At 41.8% G+C, this 20924-nt stretch overlaps 2 protein-coding genes across 2 annotated transcripts in view; one reads left to right on the top strand and one right to left on the bottom strand.

Moving 5' to 3' along the window:
* Positions 1–1265, bottom strand: part of LOC147336882 (uncharacterized) — a 25259-nt gene extending 23994 nt beyond the window's left edge. The window contains exon 1 of the mRNA XM_086285668.1: positions 331–1265. The gene's annotated coding sequence lies outside the window, so the exon portion shown is untranslated. The remainder of the gene's footprint in view (positions 1–330) is intronic.
* A 7086-nt stretch (positions 1266–8351) lies between these two features.
* Positions 8352–20299, top strand: LOC147336881 (uncharacterized). The gene is made up of 4 exons (XM_086286236.1): positions 8352–8479; positions 12605–12710; positions 15549–16649; positions 20267–20299. Exons 2-4 carry the CDS (start codon positions 12693–12695, stop codon positions 20297–20299), a joined length of 1152 nt encoding a protein of 383 aa, XP_086142362.1. The 5' UTR covers positions 8352–8479; positions 12605–12692.
* The last annotated feature ends 625 nt before the right edge of the window (positions 20300–20924 follow it).

Here is a 20924-nt window from a genome sequence, read left to right as displayed (position 1 = left end):
CGGATTACTGCCCATCTCTGGTTGGAGCTGTGCACTTGTGGGTTCCACCTTGTGTACACGTTTATCTTTGCTGTGTGTACTTGTACCTCTGAGTGGAAGCTGAACTCTTGAGTTCGAGTATCGAAGCATCAGCTGTGACGTTAAAGTCCAAACAGCTCGTTCATTTGACGTGCAAATGAACGAAGGTAACGCCGTTTTCATGTGGATGTGTCACTGAGACACTTTCCACATCCACAGCTCACAAAATGGGAAAACTATAGAAGTATAACAATGAAGAAGTTACTATGTTACGGGTCCCAAGGATGAAGACCTCGATGACAAATATGTTACCTGTAAAAGCAGGTGAAGAGCAGAGTAAGGAAGACACGATGCGTCTCTGCTTTCCTCCAGAACGTGTCTGAGTCTGATTTATTTCACACAAATAAATGCTATAAAACACTAAACATGAGCTTTCAATATACTGTTCAGCTGGTTCCTCATTCACATCAATTACATTTACTTATTTCACAACATCAGTGAAATATACTCTTTTTAACTGGTTCAGTTTCTCAAGTTCACACTTCTTTCCATAACAGCTACATCCTTTTATCATATCAATAAACACATCACATTGTCTTCTGCAGTGTCTTACTGGCTAAACAGTTCTATTCAATAACAGCATTGGTAAATACATTACATTTGTTCCCTCCAGTAATTTACTGGCAAAATCACTATTTAGTGCATCATGAAACACAGCTTGTTTAATCAACCCATGAATGCCTCTGTTAGCTACACAGAGTTGCTCAGAGTGCTTGTGTTACACTAGCTAATCTACTCAGTCACTTTAACAGAACTATTAACATTCACATCTCACAGAACTGATTTGATTGGAGCATTACAACACGTTTGCACAGAGCATAGGAGCGCACTGACTCTGCTTCACGAGCGCTCCACCTAACGAGCGGGCTCGCGGTGCGGTCGCGCGGGACACTCCTCTGGTTTTCTCCCGTGTTTACATATAAATAACTTTGGCGGACCGCCTTAACTCTCCCATTCACATTAACGTGGGTAACCATGGTGACAATAAACAACATTTTCGGTGCGAGCACCGTGTACCGACCTGTAAAAGCAGGTGAAGAGCAGAGTAAGGAAGACACGATGCGTCTCTGCTTTCCTCCAGAACGTGTCTGAGGAAGCAGCGGAAGGTGGGCTCCACTTACTGCTCCCCGAAACCCCGGAGCAAGCACCAAAGTTCCGCCCTCACTGCTTTCTAACATAAAATGAATCCCTGTTACATGGATTTTCTATCCTCTTAAAGAAACTGAAAATAAATACATATAGCAATGAAAAATGTCCCGTTACATGAGTGTTTTACACAAAATAATATTAATGTGGTCATTCCCTCACAGGGGTGCCACAACTACACTGCTGTTTTGACAGAGACACAGTGTGTTTATCTAACTTGGCTGAAGCCAAAGTTCTCCAGACAAATTCAGTCTGTTTCTGCCAAGTGTGAACTCACTGGATGAGCGCCAGATACACAGAATCAAAAAGGGATAAATTACTTTTCTTATGTCATGTTCCCGTCACAAACTGGCTCAAGGAGAGGGGAAGCAGGAGTCCACAGATGAAATGTTCCTATAAATAAAGTGGAATTTATTCAAACTTTACCAAAACTTCAACACATCAAATACAAGCAGTTCAGCAGGGAGTGGATGTGTGTTGCATGTGCCAGGTGGATGCAGAGAGAGGCCAGGGCCACGTTCAAACCTGAACACGCTGCACAGTGTTTTCTTCCATTTGTTAGGGATGAATGAAATGCTTCCTTGAAAGGATGTGTGCAGTCACCAGTGGGCGTTGAAGCATGTGCGCCCTTATTTGGTGGGTGTGCAAGAAAAGTCCTCCTGTCACACAGCAATGCCTACATAAATCACACCACTCTGCTTAAAATAATAATGTTTAGTGAAGCAGGTGAAGCAAAGGGCTGCTTTTAATAGGCTGGGAGACCCAGGTGTGCTGCTTTAGCTGCTGAGCCTCTTATGACAGAACAGCGGAGAGTGGTAAGAAGGGAGGAGGGGGTCTGGCTGTGTTTGTGAACGATAGATGGTGTAACTCTGGGCATTTCTCTATCAAAGAGACGCTATGCTGTAAGGACATTGAGCTTACATTACATTACATTTGATTTATGTAATGAACACATTTTGAGCTCTTAAAGAAATATAACAAAGGAAAGCTGAACTACAATGATCCATGTAGCAAACACAAACTGTTATATCGCCTTTGGGCTTTTGGAGCCTTGACCTGACTTTTAAAAAAAGCGCGTTCATGCAAACATCGTCGGGTCTGCCGTGATATGTTTACAACGGGACTTCTGCTCCTGAACCTCTGCGCACAGCGTCTGCAGGTCGGGGCTGTACGAAGTCACTTTATCTCTACAGACTGTAAGCTGTCGTCTGTGAGGCGTGAGCATGTTTGTTTGAACACAGTTCACGGTGGAGAACAGCTGCTGACATAATGTGGATCCGAAGATCCATAACTGGCCTACCTGGGGCTGAAAGTCTCCATAAATGCAGGCGTTTCGGCGGCTACACCGGCTTCCACGAGTGTGACGCTTATTTTGAGAAAATAATAGAATATAAATTTATTTTTATATTCCAATATCACAATAATCTTCCAATGTAGAACTACAAGTTAAAAAAGAAGTAACATAAATCAAATCCACTTCAGCTAAATACTTCTCATTTATTTCCATCTTACATGCTGTGACTGCAGCCATTCCCACATCTCTGTGAATGGGACTCATGGACATGGATCAGTGGTTGTTGATCAATGGTCCTGAGAATCTGCATAATTAAGATGAAGGAACGGAGCTCCCAGCCCATCGTTCCTGCAGCTGCTTTCAGTCTTTATGCAAATGTCCTGTTTGTAAGACTGAAACCTGCAGCTGAGACTGAAGACGTCACCTGATGATGACGACACGTTTCTCCCACAAAACGCTGCGTCCAGATGAACAGAACCAACAGACTCACTTTCCTGGATGATTGAGATGCATCAAGACTTCATTGTGTGTTACTTCTCATTCAGCACAGACACATTATTGCTGTTAGGTCATGTCAGCTGTCACTCAGTACAAGCACAACTGTGAACAACACAAACTTCTCTTCAATGTGTCACAGAAACACTAAGTGTGAGAGCCTGTATGACACACAGGACAGACTGTAAGCTCTGCTGGCTGCACAGCACTTTGTAGCAGTTTTCCAACATGTCCTCCACCCGTGATGTCAGTGGTGGGACCCCAGTCACAGCACTCAGCACCACCTCCTTTAAATGGATTTTATAGCAGTTCCTCCCGTTACTTGGTGCAACGCTTCTTAAATGTGTTTTTGCAGGATAAAACACAGCAGGTGGTGTAGAGAGGACGTCAGCTGACGGAGCAGAGGGAGGCAGACTGTGGATAAATGACAGAGTGAGAGGAGAGCAACCATGACAGAAGCACAGGTGTGGCAGATAGAAGTGGCTTTATAGACACTTATTGTCAGTCCTCGTGCATGCTGTGGAAATAAGTGTCTGTGTCATGAGGTGACATGTGAGCTTATCTTTGGTCAATAAAGCTGAACGACCAGTTTTCACTTTGCTTGTTACGCTTGTTTAGTGACGTCTGGGTTTCTGTGGAGCCCGAATTTTGATGAGTTCTGGTGAAATCATCTGAGATCATCTGAGCATCGGTGAAGAGTCAGCAGAGAAAGTGTGGGACAGAAGTTTGCTTTGGACACATGGACTGAAATCAAAAAGTAACAAACAGGATTTCCAATGGACAGTATGGAGAAGTGAAAGTACACAAAGGCTGTGCTGGAACACGTGTGTTACACTTTTTGACAGCTGAGAACAAAACACAATATTTTGCATCATCTCTGCAGTGTCTCTTCTTTCCTCTGCTGTTGTGCTTTTAGCTCCAAACTGTTTCAAATGGTTTGTCAGCAAGCTGACCTCTGACCTCTGCAGTACTAACTCCTGACCCGTACAAAGAGCGGGCGTTTCTGACCTTTGACCTGCAGCTGTATGTCTCTCAGTCTCAGTTCTTCTCTCCGTCACTGATGGAGCAGGTGTAGTTGCTGCTGACAGTCAGTCGTTTGTTTTCTCAGAGTGAGGCTGAAGTCTGAACTGTTCAGAGCATCAGGTCTCATCAACGTGCGCTGCTGTAACGCCGCTTTGTCCTCTGAGATCACCAGGTATGAAACCTGAGTGCTGACAGAGCAGCATGTTCCCCCTCATTCACCTCCACCACCACAGCCAAGGCATGCTGGGAAACTGAGGACACACAGACGGAGAACTGAAGTGTCTGCTGTGTGTTCATCTCAGAGTCCTCACAGGTGACACATTAGCTCCAGAACACCAAGCCAGGTGTTTGAAGCCTGACAGGGATTCTTCCCATCCAGAGGGAGGATTTAGCTGCACAACAATGAACATTAGTGTGTAGTTTAGAAACACAGACTGTGCCTGCACTGCATCTAGTGAAGAAAAGTGTTACTGCCAGAGAACCAGGCTCCTTTAAAGCAGCTGATATTAAGGTTGAAAAATCAACAATAAGCTGATGTAATCAACGTTTCACAAAATGGTCAGCAGCTAAAATCTGGAGCCGTTCTTTGGTGGTAATTAACAGTTTGTTCTTGTTAGCTAATTATGTCATTAAAGGTAGCAGCAGAAGCCTTGTGTTGAAAGCCCATTCACTCACACATTCACACAGTATGTGTGTGTCTGTGTTACACTGTGGACATCCCTTCTGTTGGAGCGCCATCTTGTGGCAGGTTTAAGAAATGTTCTTCTTGTAAATCCAAACTGATGCACCTCCATAGCAGACTGTGGAGGCTTTCAGTGACATGAAGACTTGATTTATACTGTCATATTCTCCTGTTACACAAAGCACAGCACGCTGAACATGGATGAACTGAAACTCCCAGCATCTGACTGAGGAAAAGCACAAATCATTCTCACACTGACTCCTGCTTGATTTTAGATTTGCTTTCAAATCCTCACACTTTCATATGAAGCACTAAATGGGCTCCAGACTGTTTATCTCAGCTTCCTGTCAAACACACTGCTGCTCACACCGAGGCTCAGTTTACTCCTCCAGCCTGGCTTAACCTGCTGTCTGTTAAAAACAGTCCCACACTCCTCTGTTTAATCCTTCTGATCAGACTCTTTGATTTTGTATTGTTTTTACCTGAAGTTGTGTTTTTGACATGGTTCTGTCTGTGAAATAAAGCTCACACACACACTGCTACAGTCCTTCATACACTTAGAAACGAAGCTGCTCCTTTCCTCAGTGCTGACACATAAAGAAGAGTTGGTTTTATATCCAACACGTCTCTGTTCCAGAAAACAGCTTCAGCAGCCTCTGAGTCTGAACTTGGAGTTGGTTATAAGCCACAGGCCTGTGTGCACAGCAATGAGGAAATATAATGCAGTAAGTGAAACATGGATGTGTGGAACAGATTATCCCAAAGGTTGATTCTGTTCATCTGGACGTTCTCAGTGAAACATTTGGTCTCTCGGTCAGGTGACTCCTTTAGTCTCAGCTGACTGCAGGTTTCCAAACCTTTGTCACTGGATCACTCACTTCATCTCCAACGTGTCCCTGACACAGACAGCTGGAGCCGTTACAGCAAAATCATTGATCATCGTTTTTAGAACATTAGCTGGTGTTGGTGGGCAGGCTAGCAGTGCTAATTGTTAGCACTAGTTCTGCTGCTCTCCCTTTGTCTCTGTTATTGTTGGTCTTTAGTGAACAATATAAAGTGTCTTCGTGAGACTGTTGCCTAATGTTCAAATGTAGATAACACCACCTGCACCAACCTGTTACACAGCACAACCCTCTGGTGTAGCTTTGGCTGGAGCACATATTGGCAGCTCCAGTGACATCACCACTCCATGGTGACATCATCTCTACAGACTGTGGCTGTTACATATCCTCACCTGGTAATAATAAGACTGTCCTCAGCTGCACACAGCTCCAAGATGAACAAACTGAAGTAAATACAAATTAGAGTTACGATAGATTGAAATCTTGTAATCAGAGCTAATTCTTAGTGAAACTCTCACAACATCATATCATGATCCTGGGTTAGTGTCTCGGTCTCAGATCACAACATCAGCACAGGCTTGGCTTGGGTGAGGTATTGAGTGGTTCTTGTCCATGACAGCTGCAGGTACAGTGCCATCAGCCATGCTGCACCACATGTCTGCCCAGGAACATTAGTGTGGCTGAGTCTCATGTAAACATTGTGCTAAAGTGGTGGGAAAGTGGCTGCAAGCTGGCTGCACTGTGTCCAATACTCTCAGTATGATATCCACAAACCTCTGAGTGTCACAGAGTGGGCCTGTGCTCAGCTCACTGTGCCCCATTCAATTCTACTTGCATAGTTTTACAAGTAAAATTAAAAGTTGCTCAATGATAAGTTATTGTAGTAACAACTATTGTCCATGGTCATTATTTGTTAATAGTAGCTTAAAGCTTCTGCACCAATCATGGAGCAGCAGGTTTAGAGCATGTGGATCTACAAAAGTAAGTCCCAGTAAGATGGGCTGAGCCTTACATACTAGAAGAAACATGTCATTCCCAGCAGATGAAGCGCCCTTTAAAGCAGGATCTCACTTTAAACCTAAAGAACTTGCTATGAGCATGCAGTGCATTCATGGTTATTATTCATACGATTGTGGGTAGCTAATAAAGTGCAACTATCACATTACATTTTATTATTAAATTGTTGTTAACAATCCCTTCACTTCTGCTTATCTAATTCATGGTTGCAGGATGGCTGACAGCTTCCATTAGGCAGGAGGTAATGTCCATTCTGGCCACAGTGCAACCCACAATGTGTAACTGACACTATTATATTGCATTATGTCACATTGTTACATCTTTTTAATAAATGATGGCAGTCAGCTGAATTTGCTGCCCCCTTGGTGGAGGACATCAGGATCAGCTGCTCCATCACAAACACCACAGAAGAAGAACAACACTGGATCAGATTATCTGGACGTGTTTGACAGGGACAGTGTTCATGTTCATGGACATCAGGACAAAAACAGACGATGGAAACCTGCCAGATTTGAGCTAAACTGCTCGTTTCCATGTGTAGTCCCTGGGAGGTCACATGACCAACAAAGACACACAAGCTGTGTCCCAAAACGTCGGCTGCATCCTCCGGAGGCCGCATTTGAAGGCCGAAGACGTCACAGCCAGGCGACGAAGGCTGTCCCGACTCCTCGACTCCTTCAAATGCGTCCTTCATTCCCCCGAGTTTGAAGGATGGGTCGGGTGTGTCCTTCGTGGCCCACCATATCCCAGAATTCATAGCGCGGCCCAGCCAAATTTCAGCTGCCAACAATGGCGGCCGCTACTAAGTTTTAAAATTTAACAAGGGAGTACTACTTACTTACAATGAATTCCTTACACTATATAATTTTCCCGTCAGTGTTGGGGAATTCTCAATGGTGCTTGGTGCCATACCCTCAGGGACTTTAATGTTATATAAAAACACTGACAGCTCAATATCTGCCTCAGTCACTCTCCCTGATCCAGCTGAGTCAGCAGTGGGAAAAATCTGCTTTTCACAGGAACTTGGTAACAGCAATAAGAGAATACGTAGTTTATTCCAAGAAGATATCGTCTCTCTCCCATATATAGAATATCTTACTGGAACCGACATGTTCCAGATATCACCTGGAAGACAGTCTGGATGATCCCATAAATATCTAATTGTGAACAAGGTGAAGGAAATCTCATATAAAATTCTTCATAAATGTGACCCAGCCAGTCACTATATGGTAACATTTAAAAGAGACATAAATACTAATTGAACTTTCTGTGGGGATCATCCAGAAACTGTGGCACATCTCTTTTGGTTCCTCTACACAGAGATTCTGGAAGAATTTAGCAGTTTTGTTATTGTCCATATTTTAAGGGAGTTTTCTTTACGATGGGAAAATGTTTTATTCTGTTTCTTTAAGTTCCCCAGGAAGAATGATAAATGTTTTTTTATAAAATATTTGTTAATACTTTTAGCTATTTTATATCCATAAATGTAAGTTTATTAATAAAACACCATATTTCTGCCTTTTTATAAGGATATGAATTGTACATACAATCAATTTCAGACTCAACCAACAAAAAGCCTCTCAGAACAATATTTATATGTTGATTTTTTTCGCCTACTCATATCATCATTTTTTTACTCCTGGTTCTGTATGTTCATGTTCTGTTCTTTTGTAAACTTCATCTGTTTGTATGTTGTATACTCATTGTGTTTCAATAAAGTTCGATTTTAAAAAAGGTACGTTCTAAACGAAGCTTCAGACGTCACTGATCACGTGACTCTGGCCAAACGGATCAAGCCTCGACACGGTGCTTCTGAAGCAGCGCGTTGATCTTTCTGACACACGCACCGGAGCGTCAGCTTCAAGCGGACCATCACTACGTCTCACATCTAAAGGTGTCAAGGTAACTTTGAACTGAGTTCAGTCAATCTGGAGTTTTTCCAAGTTTTCTGTTGCTCTCTGTGAGAGAAGAGCGTTAAAGGCGGGGCTCTCCAGAGTCCAGCAAAACAGGAAACCACAGCTGGGTGTGTGTAAGTGTGCAAACCAATAGAATGCATCGTGGTGGGGGGGGCATCACGGGCATTGGCAAGAAAAAAATAAAATAATCGGTCGTACCCATGCTTCCCCGACGTCATGCCAGCGCATATTGGGAAATTCGTAGGCACCGATCGGTTTTCTATCAGCCATTTGCTGGGAGTAAGGGCGCCCTCCGTTTGCGAGGTGCGCCTGCTGCTGGCGGCACAGGGAGGAGAGGGCGGGGCGGCGGGGAGTCTCTGGCTGGCTGGAGCGGCATCTAATAACCAACTCGCAAAACAAAATAAAAACAACAAACAGATATTATGATACAGACTTATAATCTGCACCGATGTTTTTTCTAAATTCTATAAAGTGAGCGCGAGAGCCCTCGGTGCGCCTGCGCACTGCTGAAGTCAAAGTAAACTTTATTGTCATCTCCGCTACAGACAGTCCAGCATATAGAGAGACGAGACGACGAGGCTGCAGTTACAGCGGTGCAAGTAAACAAACAATAAATATAAGAAGAGTAAGAAAATAAATCTACACTTTAGGACTCGGGGTAAAGGATCAATAACAATTTAAATTTATAATTTACAGTTTGATGATTTAAAGTCTCACACAAGCCGTCAAAAGGGGCGGGGCCGGCTGCTTCCAAGTAGAGCACATTTCATTTATAATGATGTAAATCCAAGCCCATCATGGATTCACGATCTGAATCCTGGGTTGTGTGAAATCCCAGAAATCAACCTTAGACAAAGTGAATCTGTGAACTAAGGTGTAGGTCTGTTAGGTTAATTGTGCTGATCCTCGGGTTGGGGGATTTGTGTTTGTACTGGAGCGCAAAATTCAAACCAATGGAAGATGGACAACAAAAGTTCAAAGCCATCAGGTGCTCAGTTTATGTATTTATTTTTGGCCTACATCAGTAAGAAATGCCAAATTATATACACAAAGTTACAGGAATCACCACTCCTGTTATTCATGATGATTTCAGTAACATCACATAATAACATGTAACGTTATTATGTGATGTGCGTACTGTTAATGCTGATACTGTGGTGAAATTCTCTGCTTCTTTTGTGTATTCTGCATCTATTACGTCAGATTGTCTTACCCCTCATATGGTTGAGAATTTTGCCAATACCCTGTTAACTACATGTTCCTCCATCCTCGACACTGTGGCACCTATTAAAATGAAGCGCCCCAGAACTTACTCACAATGTTGGTTAAGTGACTCTGTTCGCGCTCTACGACGTGCGTGTCGGCGGGATGAGAGAAGGTGGAGGAAAGATAAACTCCAGGCATCTTACGACATCCTACGTACTAGTCGCTTGAAGTTTCAAACTGCTGCCAAAATGGCTAAAGCAGCTTTTCTTTCAAAAATTATCTCTACCAATGGTAACAATCCTTGAATTTTATTTAAAATTTTTAACTCTGTGGTCAACCCCTGCCCCACTATGCCGCTGCCGTGCTCCATGGTTCTTTGCGAACAATTTTTAAATTATTTTTTAGATAAAGTCTCATCTCTTAAATCTGCTCTTCCTTTAATGACAGGCCCTGCGTTTACCCCTGACTGTTCCTCTTCCTTCTATCAGTTTGAACCCGTTTCACTCCCTACTCTTAAGCGTCTGGTTGAACAACTGAACAATACTAATCTCGTATATGATGTTCTTCCATCTCGTATAGTTAAGGACTGTTTTAGTGCAATTGGACCTAGTATATTGTCCCTTTTGAACTCTTCTTTGCTCTCTGGTTGCGTACCATCAGCCTTTAAACATGCTATAATTCAGCCTGTTCTTAAAAAAAGGAACCTCGATTATAATGATTATGCGAACTATAGGCCGATTTCCAAGCTTCCGTTCTTGGCCAAAATTCTTGAGAAGATAGTGTTGCTTCAACTCCAGGCCTACCTGGATGAGAATAGCATTAATGATAAATTCCAATCGGCCTTCAAACCACATCATAGCACTGAGTCAGCGCTGCTCCGAGTTCTCAATGACCTTCTACTAATGGCTGACAATGGACGCTCCTCGGTCCTAGTGCTATTGGATTTATCGTCGGCTTTCGATATGGTTGATCATAAAATCCTATTGGCGAGACTTGAGCACACTGTAGGCATCAAGGGTGTTGCCTTGGATTGGTTTAAATCATACTTGTCCAATCGGCTCTCCTCGGTTCACTTGGCCACTTCCTCTTCCTCCGCTGTACCTGTCTGTTGTGGTGTCCCTCAGGGATCTGTGTTAGGCCCTACTCTGTTCTCATTGTACATGCTTCCATTAAGCGCTATCTTTGAGAAATATCACATCGCTTTTCATTATTATGCCGATGGCATTCAGATCTACTTTGAGTTAAATGATGACCTAGCTTTGTCCTTGAATAGTTTTCGAGAGTGCATGTGTGAGGTCAGGCAATGGCTCCTGGCAAATACTCTTATCCTTTATGATAAGAAAACTGAAATTGTGGTCTTTGGCAGTGACGTCCTTCGTGCCAAACTTCGTGATGCTTTTGGTTTTCTCACTAGCTCCTTTTCCGACACTGTTAGGAATCTGGGCGTGTTACTTGACAGCTCATTTAAACTTGATAGACAAGTGTCTGCTGTTGTTAGATCCAGTTTATACCAACTCCGCCTTATTTCTAAGGCCAGGCAGTATATCCCGCATAAAGACCTGGAAAAACTCATCCATGCCTTTGTAACTTCGAGGCTGGATTACTGCAATTCACTCTATTTTGGACTCCACTCTGCCCTTCTCCATAGATTACAGACAGTCCAAAATGCTGCTGCACGCATTCTAACCAAAACTAAGAAGTTTGCCCACATTACTCCCGTCCTAGCTGATTTGCACTGGTTGCCTGTGAAATACCGTATCCAATTTAAAATTCTGCTGTTTACTTTTAAAATCACTAATAACACAGCACCGAGCTATCTTAAGGAACTCTTAAGCTTATATGTTCCTGCTAGGGCTTTAAGATCATCCTCACAGTTACTGTTGGTGCGGCCTAGATCTCGGCTGAAGTCTAGAGGTGATCGAGCGTTTGCCCTGGCCGCACCAGAGTTGTGGAACAACCTTCCCATTGGCATTCGGGCGTCTGACTCTATTCAATCTTTTAAATCACGGCTTAAAACGTATTTGTTTAATCTTGCGTTTTCTACCGGTTAAATGCTGGCCTTGTCTGCAGTGATTTATTTTACTAATTTTCCTATCTTGCTTTTTATTTGCGCTGTGTATGTCTTATCCCCATTGTGTGTTGATGGCACAGTTATATTGTGCTATAGCTATGTGCTGTAGTTATATTTTTTTCTATTGGTGGCTTTTTCCTGTGAACATAATTCTACACTTTTATTTTTATGACTCTGATTATACTTGTGTTAATTTGTTCTATGTTAAGCACTTTGGCATGCCGTTGGTTTTTAAATGTGCTCTATAAATAAAGATTGTTGTTGTTGTTGTTGTCCTGTAAGCACAGTCTGCCTGTGTCTTTTCTCTGCAAATGAACATTTTCAGCCAATATAGGTAATACATCAACAATGCTGCCGTGGCTAAGTTAGGAATATTTATAATGTCATTTCCAAAACTTGCATATGATCTGCAATTTGTAGCAGATCTACTGACTGTCACAGAGCAGCTGGAGCAGTCTCAAATGCAGGTCAGTCCACTGCTGCCCCCTGTGGCCAAGTGCCATAGCTACTGCTGGATGAACTCGTGACACATGTGCACCTGTTTCTATGAACACATTGAGTCTGAGTGGCTGCACTTACACTGGTGTATTCAACATATTGAAAGATGCCAGCAATGTGGATTGTCAAGACTCAAACCAATCCACATTGCTGCCGTTGCATCTTTCAATGGCAGCAATGGCAGGTATCAGTGCTCAAACCTTTTGTGTTTGTTTCCAACAAGTTGCCCACCTCGGGAAACAAAAATGTGTTCTTTTACTTGTCAGATGAACATATGAGACACTTTGACTCTTCAGTGCAGTGTGGAGCCTAACAAAGATCTGTTTTGTGTCCCAGCTGATCAGCAGGAGGAGGAGAGTCTGACGGAGCAGCAGAGGAACATTTTCAGCTACTTGGACTCAGCTCAGCCACTACAGAGGAAACAATGAGCTCAACACAGAAGGTGACAGACAGAGCAGGACCATATGACCAAAGATATTTATCACCATATACATTTGAACATTTGCCATAACGATGTAGCTGACGATAGAATTGACACCAGACAAAATACTTTACAGCTGCACAACTTTATTAAAAACCCATCAATGTATTTTCACTGAAACAAGCAGCTGTTGTTTATGTGCATTAAAGTTATATAAAAATGTAACAGTGCAAATGCAAATTCCTCGCTGACAGTTTAACCAAAAGGCGTTTCCAGTGGAAACTGGCCGACACATCCTGAGCATAACCATGTATAATATCCACTAAACTTCAGAAGAGGTTATACAGTCGTGGCCAAAAGCTTTGAGAATTGCATAAATATTGGAACCTGGAGAAGTTGCTGCTTAAGTTTTTATAATACAGATTTGTACTTTATTTCAAATTGAACCTTTAAAGGGGCATTTCTGGACTTTTAAACACCAGTAATGTACTTTTAAGGGAACATTTAAAAAAATGTTCCTATAGGTACAAAAATGTTCTTCTCTCGTACCTCTATTTCTGAGAGTGTATCATGTAACACTATAGATCAACTTAGCTCAGAATATATAAAGCATATAAACAGTTACAGCAATATGATGCAACAAACACAGCAGCTACTGATCCAAAATACTCAAAGCGTCATAGAACTGAAACAAACATTTATTTTTAGCTCCATTCTGCTGCTGATACAGACTTTAGGTTTCTGAACATTAAACTTGTTGCTGCCTTTCATAGTGTGTAACTTGAAGGCCCTGAGTACTCTGAGTACTTTCTCCCACACTGGAAACAATGGGATGATCACATTATTTGAACATTACCTAATAAGACTGATTCAGCACAGACAGTTATGTTAAACTTTCCTAGCAGTCCTTCACAAACAGGGAACAGTCTGTCTATTCTCTCCATCTGTCAGCTGCTGCTGGCTCTTCCTCCTCCTCTTCCTCACACACTGCTGAGTTTGTCCTGGTGGATCATCAGGGCTGCAAAGCCTCACAGATGATGTGCAGCAGTGGCTCCCTCAGTCTGTCCTCACTCTGGACACTTGCAGTCGTCACGCATGGAAATCAAATGTGTGATAAGCTGCAGGATTCAAACACAAGTGTAACTTATAAACACATGTTCATACTTTTATTCCACAATCAGAGAGAAAGAAACAGAGAGAGAGTGCAGGACAGACAGACAGGTGACAGTCTCAGGTGTACACACTGCTACACAACAGCACCAGAGAAGCAGGATTTAGTGTTTGTGTTATTACGAGTGTAAACAAGAAGAGTTCCAGATGGTGCAGTGGACACATGTGTGACTGCTGTGATTAAAGCATCTTTCTTTCAGCTTAACGAGTGAACCGTCAGCTCGTTCAAACACACGTTAAAGTGCGTTTGGCTCGACACCACCGAACAGAGGCAGCAATATAACACAGCTAACATTAACAGTGCAGTGGATCCTGCTTGTGCCGTGATGTTCAGGACTGCAAATCGAGCAGCATCACTGACTTTCAGCTTGTTGTGTTTGTGGATATATGACTGACTTTAATTATCCACAAAATCATCACATTCTCTGTCAGATTAAGGTCGACTATTGAACGGCGTATATTTTAAAGGCTTTAAAACCAAGTTAACGCTGAAAGTACAAACATCACTAATGTCACATAACTCTGCCGACAAGGCATAGCTATGGCTATGAAATGCTCTTTGTGTATCACTTCTTCATTATGAAAGATGTCATTAATGCACTAGTAATGTCTCATCTGGAGTATTGTTCAATCATTTGGTCAGCAGCTAATAAGACAGATCTTAACAGACTTCAGTTAGTCCAGAATAAGGCGTCCAGATTAGTGTGAAGATGTTCATACTATACTAATATTGATAAAATGCATAATAACCTTACTTGGCTTCCTGTACAGGCTAAAATATTCTATGGCTTACTTGTAGTTCTAAAGAAAGCAATTCTGTTAAACACACCACATTTATTCTGCTCAGCTGCAGTATCCAGATGAAATACATCATCATATTACACAGTTTTCAACAAACTGCAATTTAGTAAATGCTCGAGTTAAAAGTAACGTTTTGTAAAACTGTTACATTTAGAGCAACTTTTAAGTGGAATAAGTTGCCTTAAAAAATTAGAGAATTATTCAAAACTTCAATGAACACTTAAAAGCCGATTTACAGAGCTTTTAGTTGTTGTAAATATTGTAAGACATGATTTGTTTTTGAAACTTGGGTAATGTGCCTCAATGTTATTGATATTATTATTATTATTATTGATTGCTTATATTTGAACAATTGTGAAACCTCACTGTGGATGTAAGAGTGAAATTATGTGGATATCTTGAATCCACTTTATTGTGTAATATTTTATGTGAGTATTTGACGGAAGACGAGCAAAATCTGTTGTGGAAGCTAACGGGGTTCCTTTAGAATAAACAAACATAGGATTTATTATCACTGAATAATTCTGTATAAATCTATACAAATTATAGAAATATGTAATAGGAACCAACAAAATAATCTAAATTATAAAATAATGTGTGTGTGTGTGTGTGTGTGTGTGTGTGTGTGTGTGTGTGTGTGTGTGTGTGTGTGTACAATCAGGAGGGATGGGCATGATTTTAGTGTTTGAACAGTCATGAATTATCTTTAACAGCAGGTTGGATGTAATGTGTTAGAACTACCAGCAGGTGGGGATAAGAGACCTTTAAGGTGTTTGGTGCCACGCTCCACCTTCAGGTTTAAAACTAGTGTTAATGGAGTTTGAAGGTTGAGTTTGTTCCACGACTGCATTTCACTCACTGCCTCTGTTTGTATCTCTGTCACTGCAGGACCAACATGGAGCCAGAAGTCAGCGCTCTCAGGAGGCCGACAAACCTCACAGAAGAAAGGGAGAGAAAAAACACACCTGTGACGAGTGTGGGAAGGGTTTTACTCTGAGGGCTAATCTAAAACAGCATCAGGTCATCCACACTGGAGAGAGACCGTTCAGCTGTGACTTGTGTGGAAAGTCTTTTTCCTTGAAGGGTTCCCTAAAAACACACCAACTCATCCACAGTGGAGTTAAAGCGTACAGCTGTAATCAGTGTGGCAGAGCTTTTACTCACAGTAACAGCTTACAGAGGCATCTAGTTACCCACTCTGGAATTAAGCCATACAGCTGTGACGAGTGTGGGAAGGGTTTTACTGAGAAGGCTGAACTAAAACAGCATCAGGTCATACACACTGGAGAGAGACCGTTCAGCTGTGACTTGTGTGGAAAGTCTTTTTCCTTAAAGGGTTCCCTAAAACAACACCAACTCGTCCACAGTGGAGTTAAAGCGTACAGCTGTGATCAGTGTGGCAGAGCTTTTACTCGCAGTAACAGCTTACAGAGGCATCTAGTTACCCACTCTGGAATTAAGCCATACAGCTGTGACGAGTGTGGGAAGGGTTTTACTGAGAAGGCTGAACTAAAACAGCATCAGGTCATCCACACTGGAGAGAGACCGTTCAGCTGTGACTTGTGTGGAAAGTCTTTTTCCTTGAAGCGTTACCTAAAACAACACCAACTCATCCACAGTGGAGTTAAAGCGTACAACTGTGATCAGTGTGGCAGAGCTTTTACTCACAGTAGCAACTTACAGAAGCATCTAGTTACCCACTCTGGAATTAAGCCATACAGCTGTGACATCTGTGGAAAAACTTTCAGCCAGAGAGGGTACCGAAATACACACCTACGCATTCATACCAGACATGATGTGTACTGCTGTGAACAGTGTGGCAAATACTTTACAACAGACGCACACTTACAACAACACATGTTTACCCACACTGAGGAGAGACCTTATCAATGTGACCTGTGTGAGAAGACTTTTAAATCTCCACATGACCTGAGACGACACCAACAGATCCACACCAGAAAGAGACTCTACAAGTGCAGCTACTGTGAGGTATGTATTTATATTGTTATCTTGTCATTTTAGCCTGACTGTTTGGAACAACTCTGCTCATTAAACTGTGTTAGCATGTTAGCAATTCTACTGCATGGAAAAGCAGCTCTGAGTGATTATTCAGATTTTCCTTTCAGTTATGATTTTAGTATTACTGTAGTATCATGGTGGTAGTATTGTAGTTATTGCAGCCCAGTAAACTGAGTGTGTTAACTGAAACAGTCAAATGTAGTTGGACATCTGCAGAGATGTTCTTTATTTCAGGCGACGTTCAGGATACAAATGTTGAAGGACTGACTTACACTGTCTTTGTGTCTTTGTTTAGAAGCAGAGCGACACAGATGGATCCAGTTCTCAACCCTGTCATCACTGTGGTGGTGGGAAAGACTTTCATTGTGACCTCTGTGGAAAAACTTTCAGTCAGCAAATTACCCTAAAAGTACATCAACGTAGACACACTGGAGACAAACTGAAATACTGCAAAGAATGTGGGAGAAGCTTCACCACAACAAGTGAGTTAAAACAACATGAACTGATTCACAGTGGGGTTAAAAAGCACCTCTGTGATCAGTGTGGGTCATCCTTCACCACTGAAGGTCAGCTTAAATCACACAAAGGAGTCCACACAGGAGAGAAACCACACAAGTGCAGACATTGTGAGAGAAGCTTCTCACAGTCAGGTCATCGTAACAGGCATGAACGTGCACACATGGAAGGAAACTACAGCTGTGACCAGTGTGACAAGAGCTTCAGGAATCTCAGTTCATACTCTGCACACAAACGATCCCACGTTACTAATAAACTGTTTCACTGTTACCAATGTGCCCAAACATTCACCTCATTGTCTGCTCTGTGCAAACATCAGCGCGATCACTCAGGGCTGAAATCACTCCCATCACTGGATCACAGTGAATCTGAAGACACAGAAAGATCCTCTGGTTTCCTCTGGTCAGACTCAAAAAGCTTGAGATCAGGCTCCATAGAGTTCAGATAGAATCATTTAAACTTGTGTTGAACTGAACTGGTTGCTGGGATGAACTTCTACATAATACAGATCTACATGGGATCTTCTTTTCTGTTTTACTGAGTCAGTTTTGTCCTTTTTTCTCTGTCCTGGTTTTGCTCGTCTGTAAATGATTGAAACTCAGTCAAATAGTTCATTGTTCTCCAGCAAAACGTTTTGGAAACTCATGTTTAACCTTTAAAACTCTGACATGTTTTAGCACACAAGGCTTCATCGGGGAGTTCACTCATGATTGGACCATGAGAACAAAGGTTTTTAGTTCTTTCAAAGAGAGTCTTGGAGATGTTTGATGTTTCTGTTTTTCTGAAACCACCTGAAAGAAAAACTATTTTTCTTGCTTTATGTAGTGTGGAAGTTTTTAATGTTTCTTCATCTGTGATGTTCTTGAATGTGTTCACCTGAAGATGGTACAAATAAACTGTCCTTTCAGCTTTAGCTCCTAATTTATTCATTATATATGGATGTAGCACAGCAGCCGTCTCTTGATTAACACATGGAGGGCTCGGGATCTGATGGTGTCGTCTCCCTAATTTGCCCACTCAGTAAATCTCACTCATGGCCAAGAAATTGAAATAAACCTTGTTTCCCTGCTGGATAGTGATCCACTGTAACTCTGCTCCTCCTTCCTGTTTAGGATTTCTGTGGCTGAAGTAAAATTCCCTCCATCCATCACTTATCCCAGCTAACCCAAAGTGAAATAAAGTTTTGCTGGTCTTAAAAAAGCATTACAATAATGGGCATTACCAATGCAAACTGAATGATACAGAAGATGAAAGAAGAGACTTTGATCAGTTAATAAAGCTCATGATCTGGATTCATTGTGGCTGCTACACAGATACTTCTGGGTCACTTCTCTCAGTTAGGAACCTTCCTCACCAAACTGACTGTTGGACCACACCCCTGGTTTCATGAGAAATTGTTTCAGCCATGATTTCTCTTCCTGTATTTCAGAGTAAAGACTGAAGTGACAAATGGAAGCATGTTTAAAAAACACAATGTGAGAGAGACGTTGAGGTCCTTAGAAGTTACCCTGGGTTTTTCTGTCACCCTGCTAGATGTTACACACCTTGTTATTGGACTGATTTCTACTGCTGGACTACTCCTGCGGAGAGTAACAATACTCTTACTAATTAGCTCCCTTTCACACCTTTGGGGATATTTATTTTTGTGTTTGCAGCGCTGTGAGCCAGAACAGCGAGAGAAAAATCTGCAACAGCGACGAGCCGAATGCTTACGTGAATCGCAGCAGCTGCACATGTGCTACGCTGAATTAGAGGATATCTTTGCTCTGGATTTCTATTTCTACTTTTTCATTTCTATATGATTCTTCTTGCATCTAAACAAAGATGATTCAATTTGCTAAATGTTGATGGCTCTTCGTGCTCAGGTGTAAATGAGACGTAATATTTGCTCTTGGTTTGGTTCTCCTGTACAGAACCTTGCAGTACAACAGAAACCTAAAAACATTATTTGTAGTTGTTATTCTTAGTTGTTCTGCTGCCTAAATACCACAGGGTCTGATTATGAAGTTATTGAGCTGCACATACTTTACGACCTGCTTAAGTTCGAGGTCACAGCGTCTGTAGAGCAGCTGGAACATAATGAAGTCTACAAGGTTAAAGTTTTCTCTTCAGTTATTGTTCTTTCTGCTGCTTGGTTTGATGGATCTGAGAGCTTTTGTTTTTATTATTGTTATTATAATTATCATTAATATTTTACTCTCTAGAAGCTTTAAAATAGTGTTTGTGTTTGAAAAAATTGATTTAAGAATTGAACAGAAACATCTGTCCTTCTGAAAATGGCCCAAAGGCACGGAGACAAAGTCAAAGGATGCAACCTGTAACTTTCTCTTCCTTCATGTCAGGACCATCATCCATGATTTATATAAAATGCATATAGCAACAGTAGCACTTTAGTTTGGACTTCATGATTTCTGTAACTGGAAAATATTATTTTGTTTAAAGACAGAAGTGACCGCATAGTTGCAACATCAAAGGGAAATATTAATTAATTAGCATTAAGTATATTTGTTGCTTAAGCGTTTGCACTATAACTTAAGTAGGATTATAACTTTTAAGGAAGGAAAGATTTCAGATATTTAGTTCACTGCTTCAGTTATTTTATATGAAATTAAAACATTTACGTTGGTCAAACATGATGCTCTAAATCAAATAAAAGTTTGAAAATAAATGATGTATTTTTAAATGCTGCAACAAATGTTCACAAAAAGTAACTATAATTAAAACCAGTTAAACAAAATCACATGTTTGAATCATGCTTAACCAAATGCCAGGCTGGAGAGCTGAACCTAAAGTATACGTAGAAAGATTTCAACATCTGAGCAGTTTTTAATGTTTTTATCACATATAAATGTCACAGCAGTGGGTCCTGGCCCAATGCTTTGTGTTTTTGGTTTTCTTTGACTCTTGTTTTTCTTGCTTTTTGTTCTTCTTATTTATCAGGCTCTCAGTAATCTTAGTTCTCCCTCCCTCAGTGTTCATTTCAGCCTGTGTTTAGTTTCTGTTCCCGTGTCCCACGTTTCATCGTTTCATGTCGAGTCAGCCCTGTCTCTCTGTTTCCTGTGTCTCCCCAGTCAGCCCCGCCTCCCTCGGGCACTCATGTGTGATACAGAGTAATAAACCTGACTACATTTACTACACTCTCTTTATTACCTGTTACTTTAAAATTCATACACTAATTATGTCTGCCCATCTCTCTAATGTGAAGGTCAAAGGTCAACATCCCAGTGACATAAGAATAATCCCAAAGGGGCAAAGGCAGCGGTTAATTTAGCACATTTAGCATTAAGGGTACAGCAAGGATATACTTTTACTTATTGTGGCAGGGGTGTGGTCTCTGGCCTGCTGCAGTGGAGGCTGGTGGCGGGACATTGGACGGCACAGGTGAGGGTGATGGAGCTCATGACTCTCCCCTTTATAGTGACGGAGGAGACTGGCGTGGGGGAAGCGTGTAGTGGAGGAAGCCGAGGAGAGAGCTGGTTTCTGGCTACAAAGACGGCGTCAAACCAGAAAAGATTGCTCGTGGTCAAATGTCAAAAGAGCTTGCAAAGAAAAGCGTCTGGACTTCTTTAAGTTACTTGAAGACGTTTCACCTCTCATCCGAGAAGCTTCTTCAGTTCTAAGGTCAAATGGTGGAGAGTCCCAGATATAAACCTAGTGGGAGTTTCCCCCCACAGAGGGACAAAAGGACCCCCTGATGATCCTCTAATCGCCTGAGCCAAGGTGTGAAAC

The sequence above is a fragment of the Aulonocara sp. 'chitande type north' Nkhata Bay genome, linkage group LG3 (assembly GCF_057382095.1).
Source record: "Aulonocara sp. 'chitande type north' Nkhata Bay isolate Kocher_YH1m ecotype deep benthic linkage group LG3, A_spYH_male_GT1.1, whole genome shotgun sequence".
NCBI classification, from domain to species: Eukaryota; Metazoa; Chordata; class Actinopteri; order Cichliformes; family Cichlidae; genus Aulonocara; species Aulonocara sp. 'chitande type north' Nkhata Bay.
This window is presented reverse-complemented; position numbering and strand designations above follow the sequence as displayed.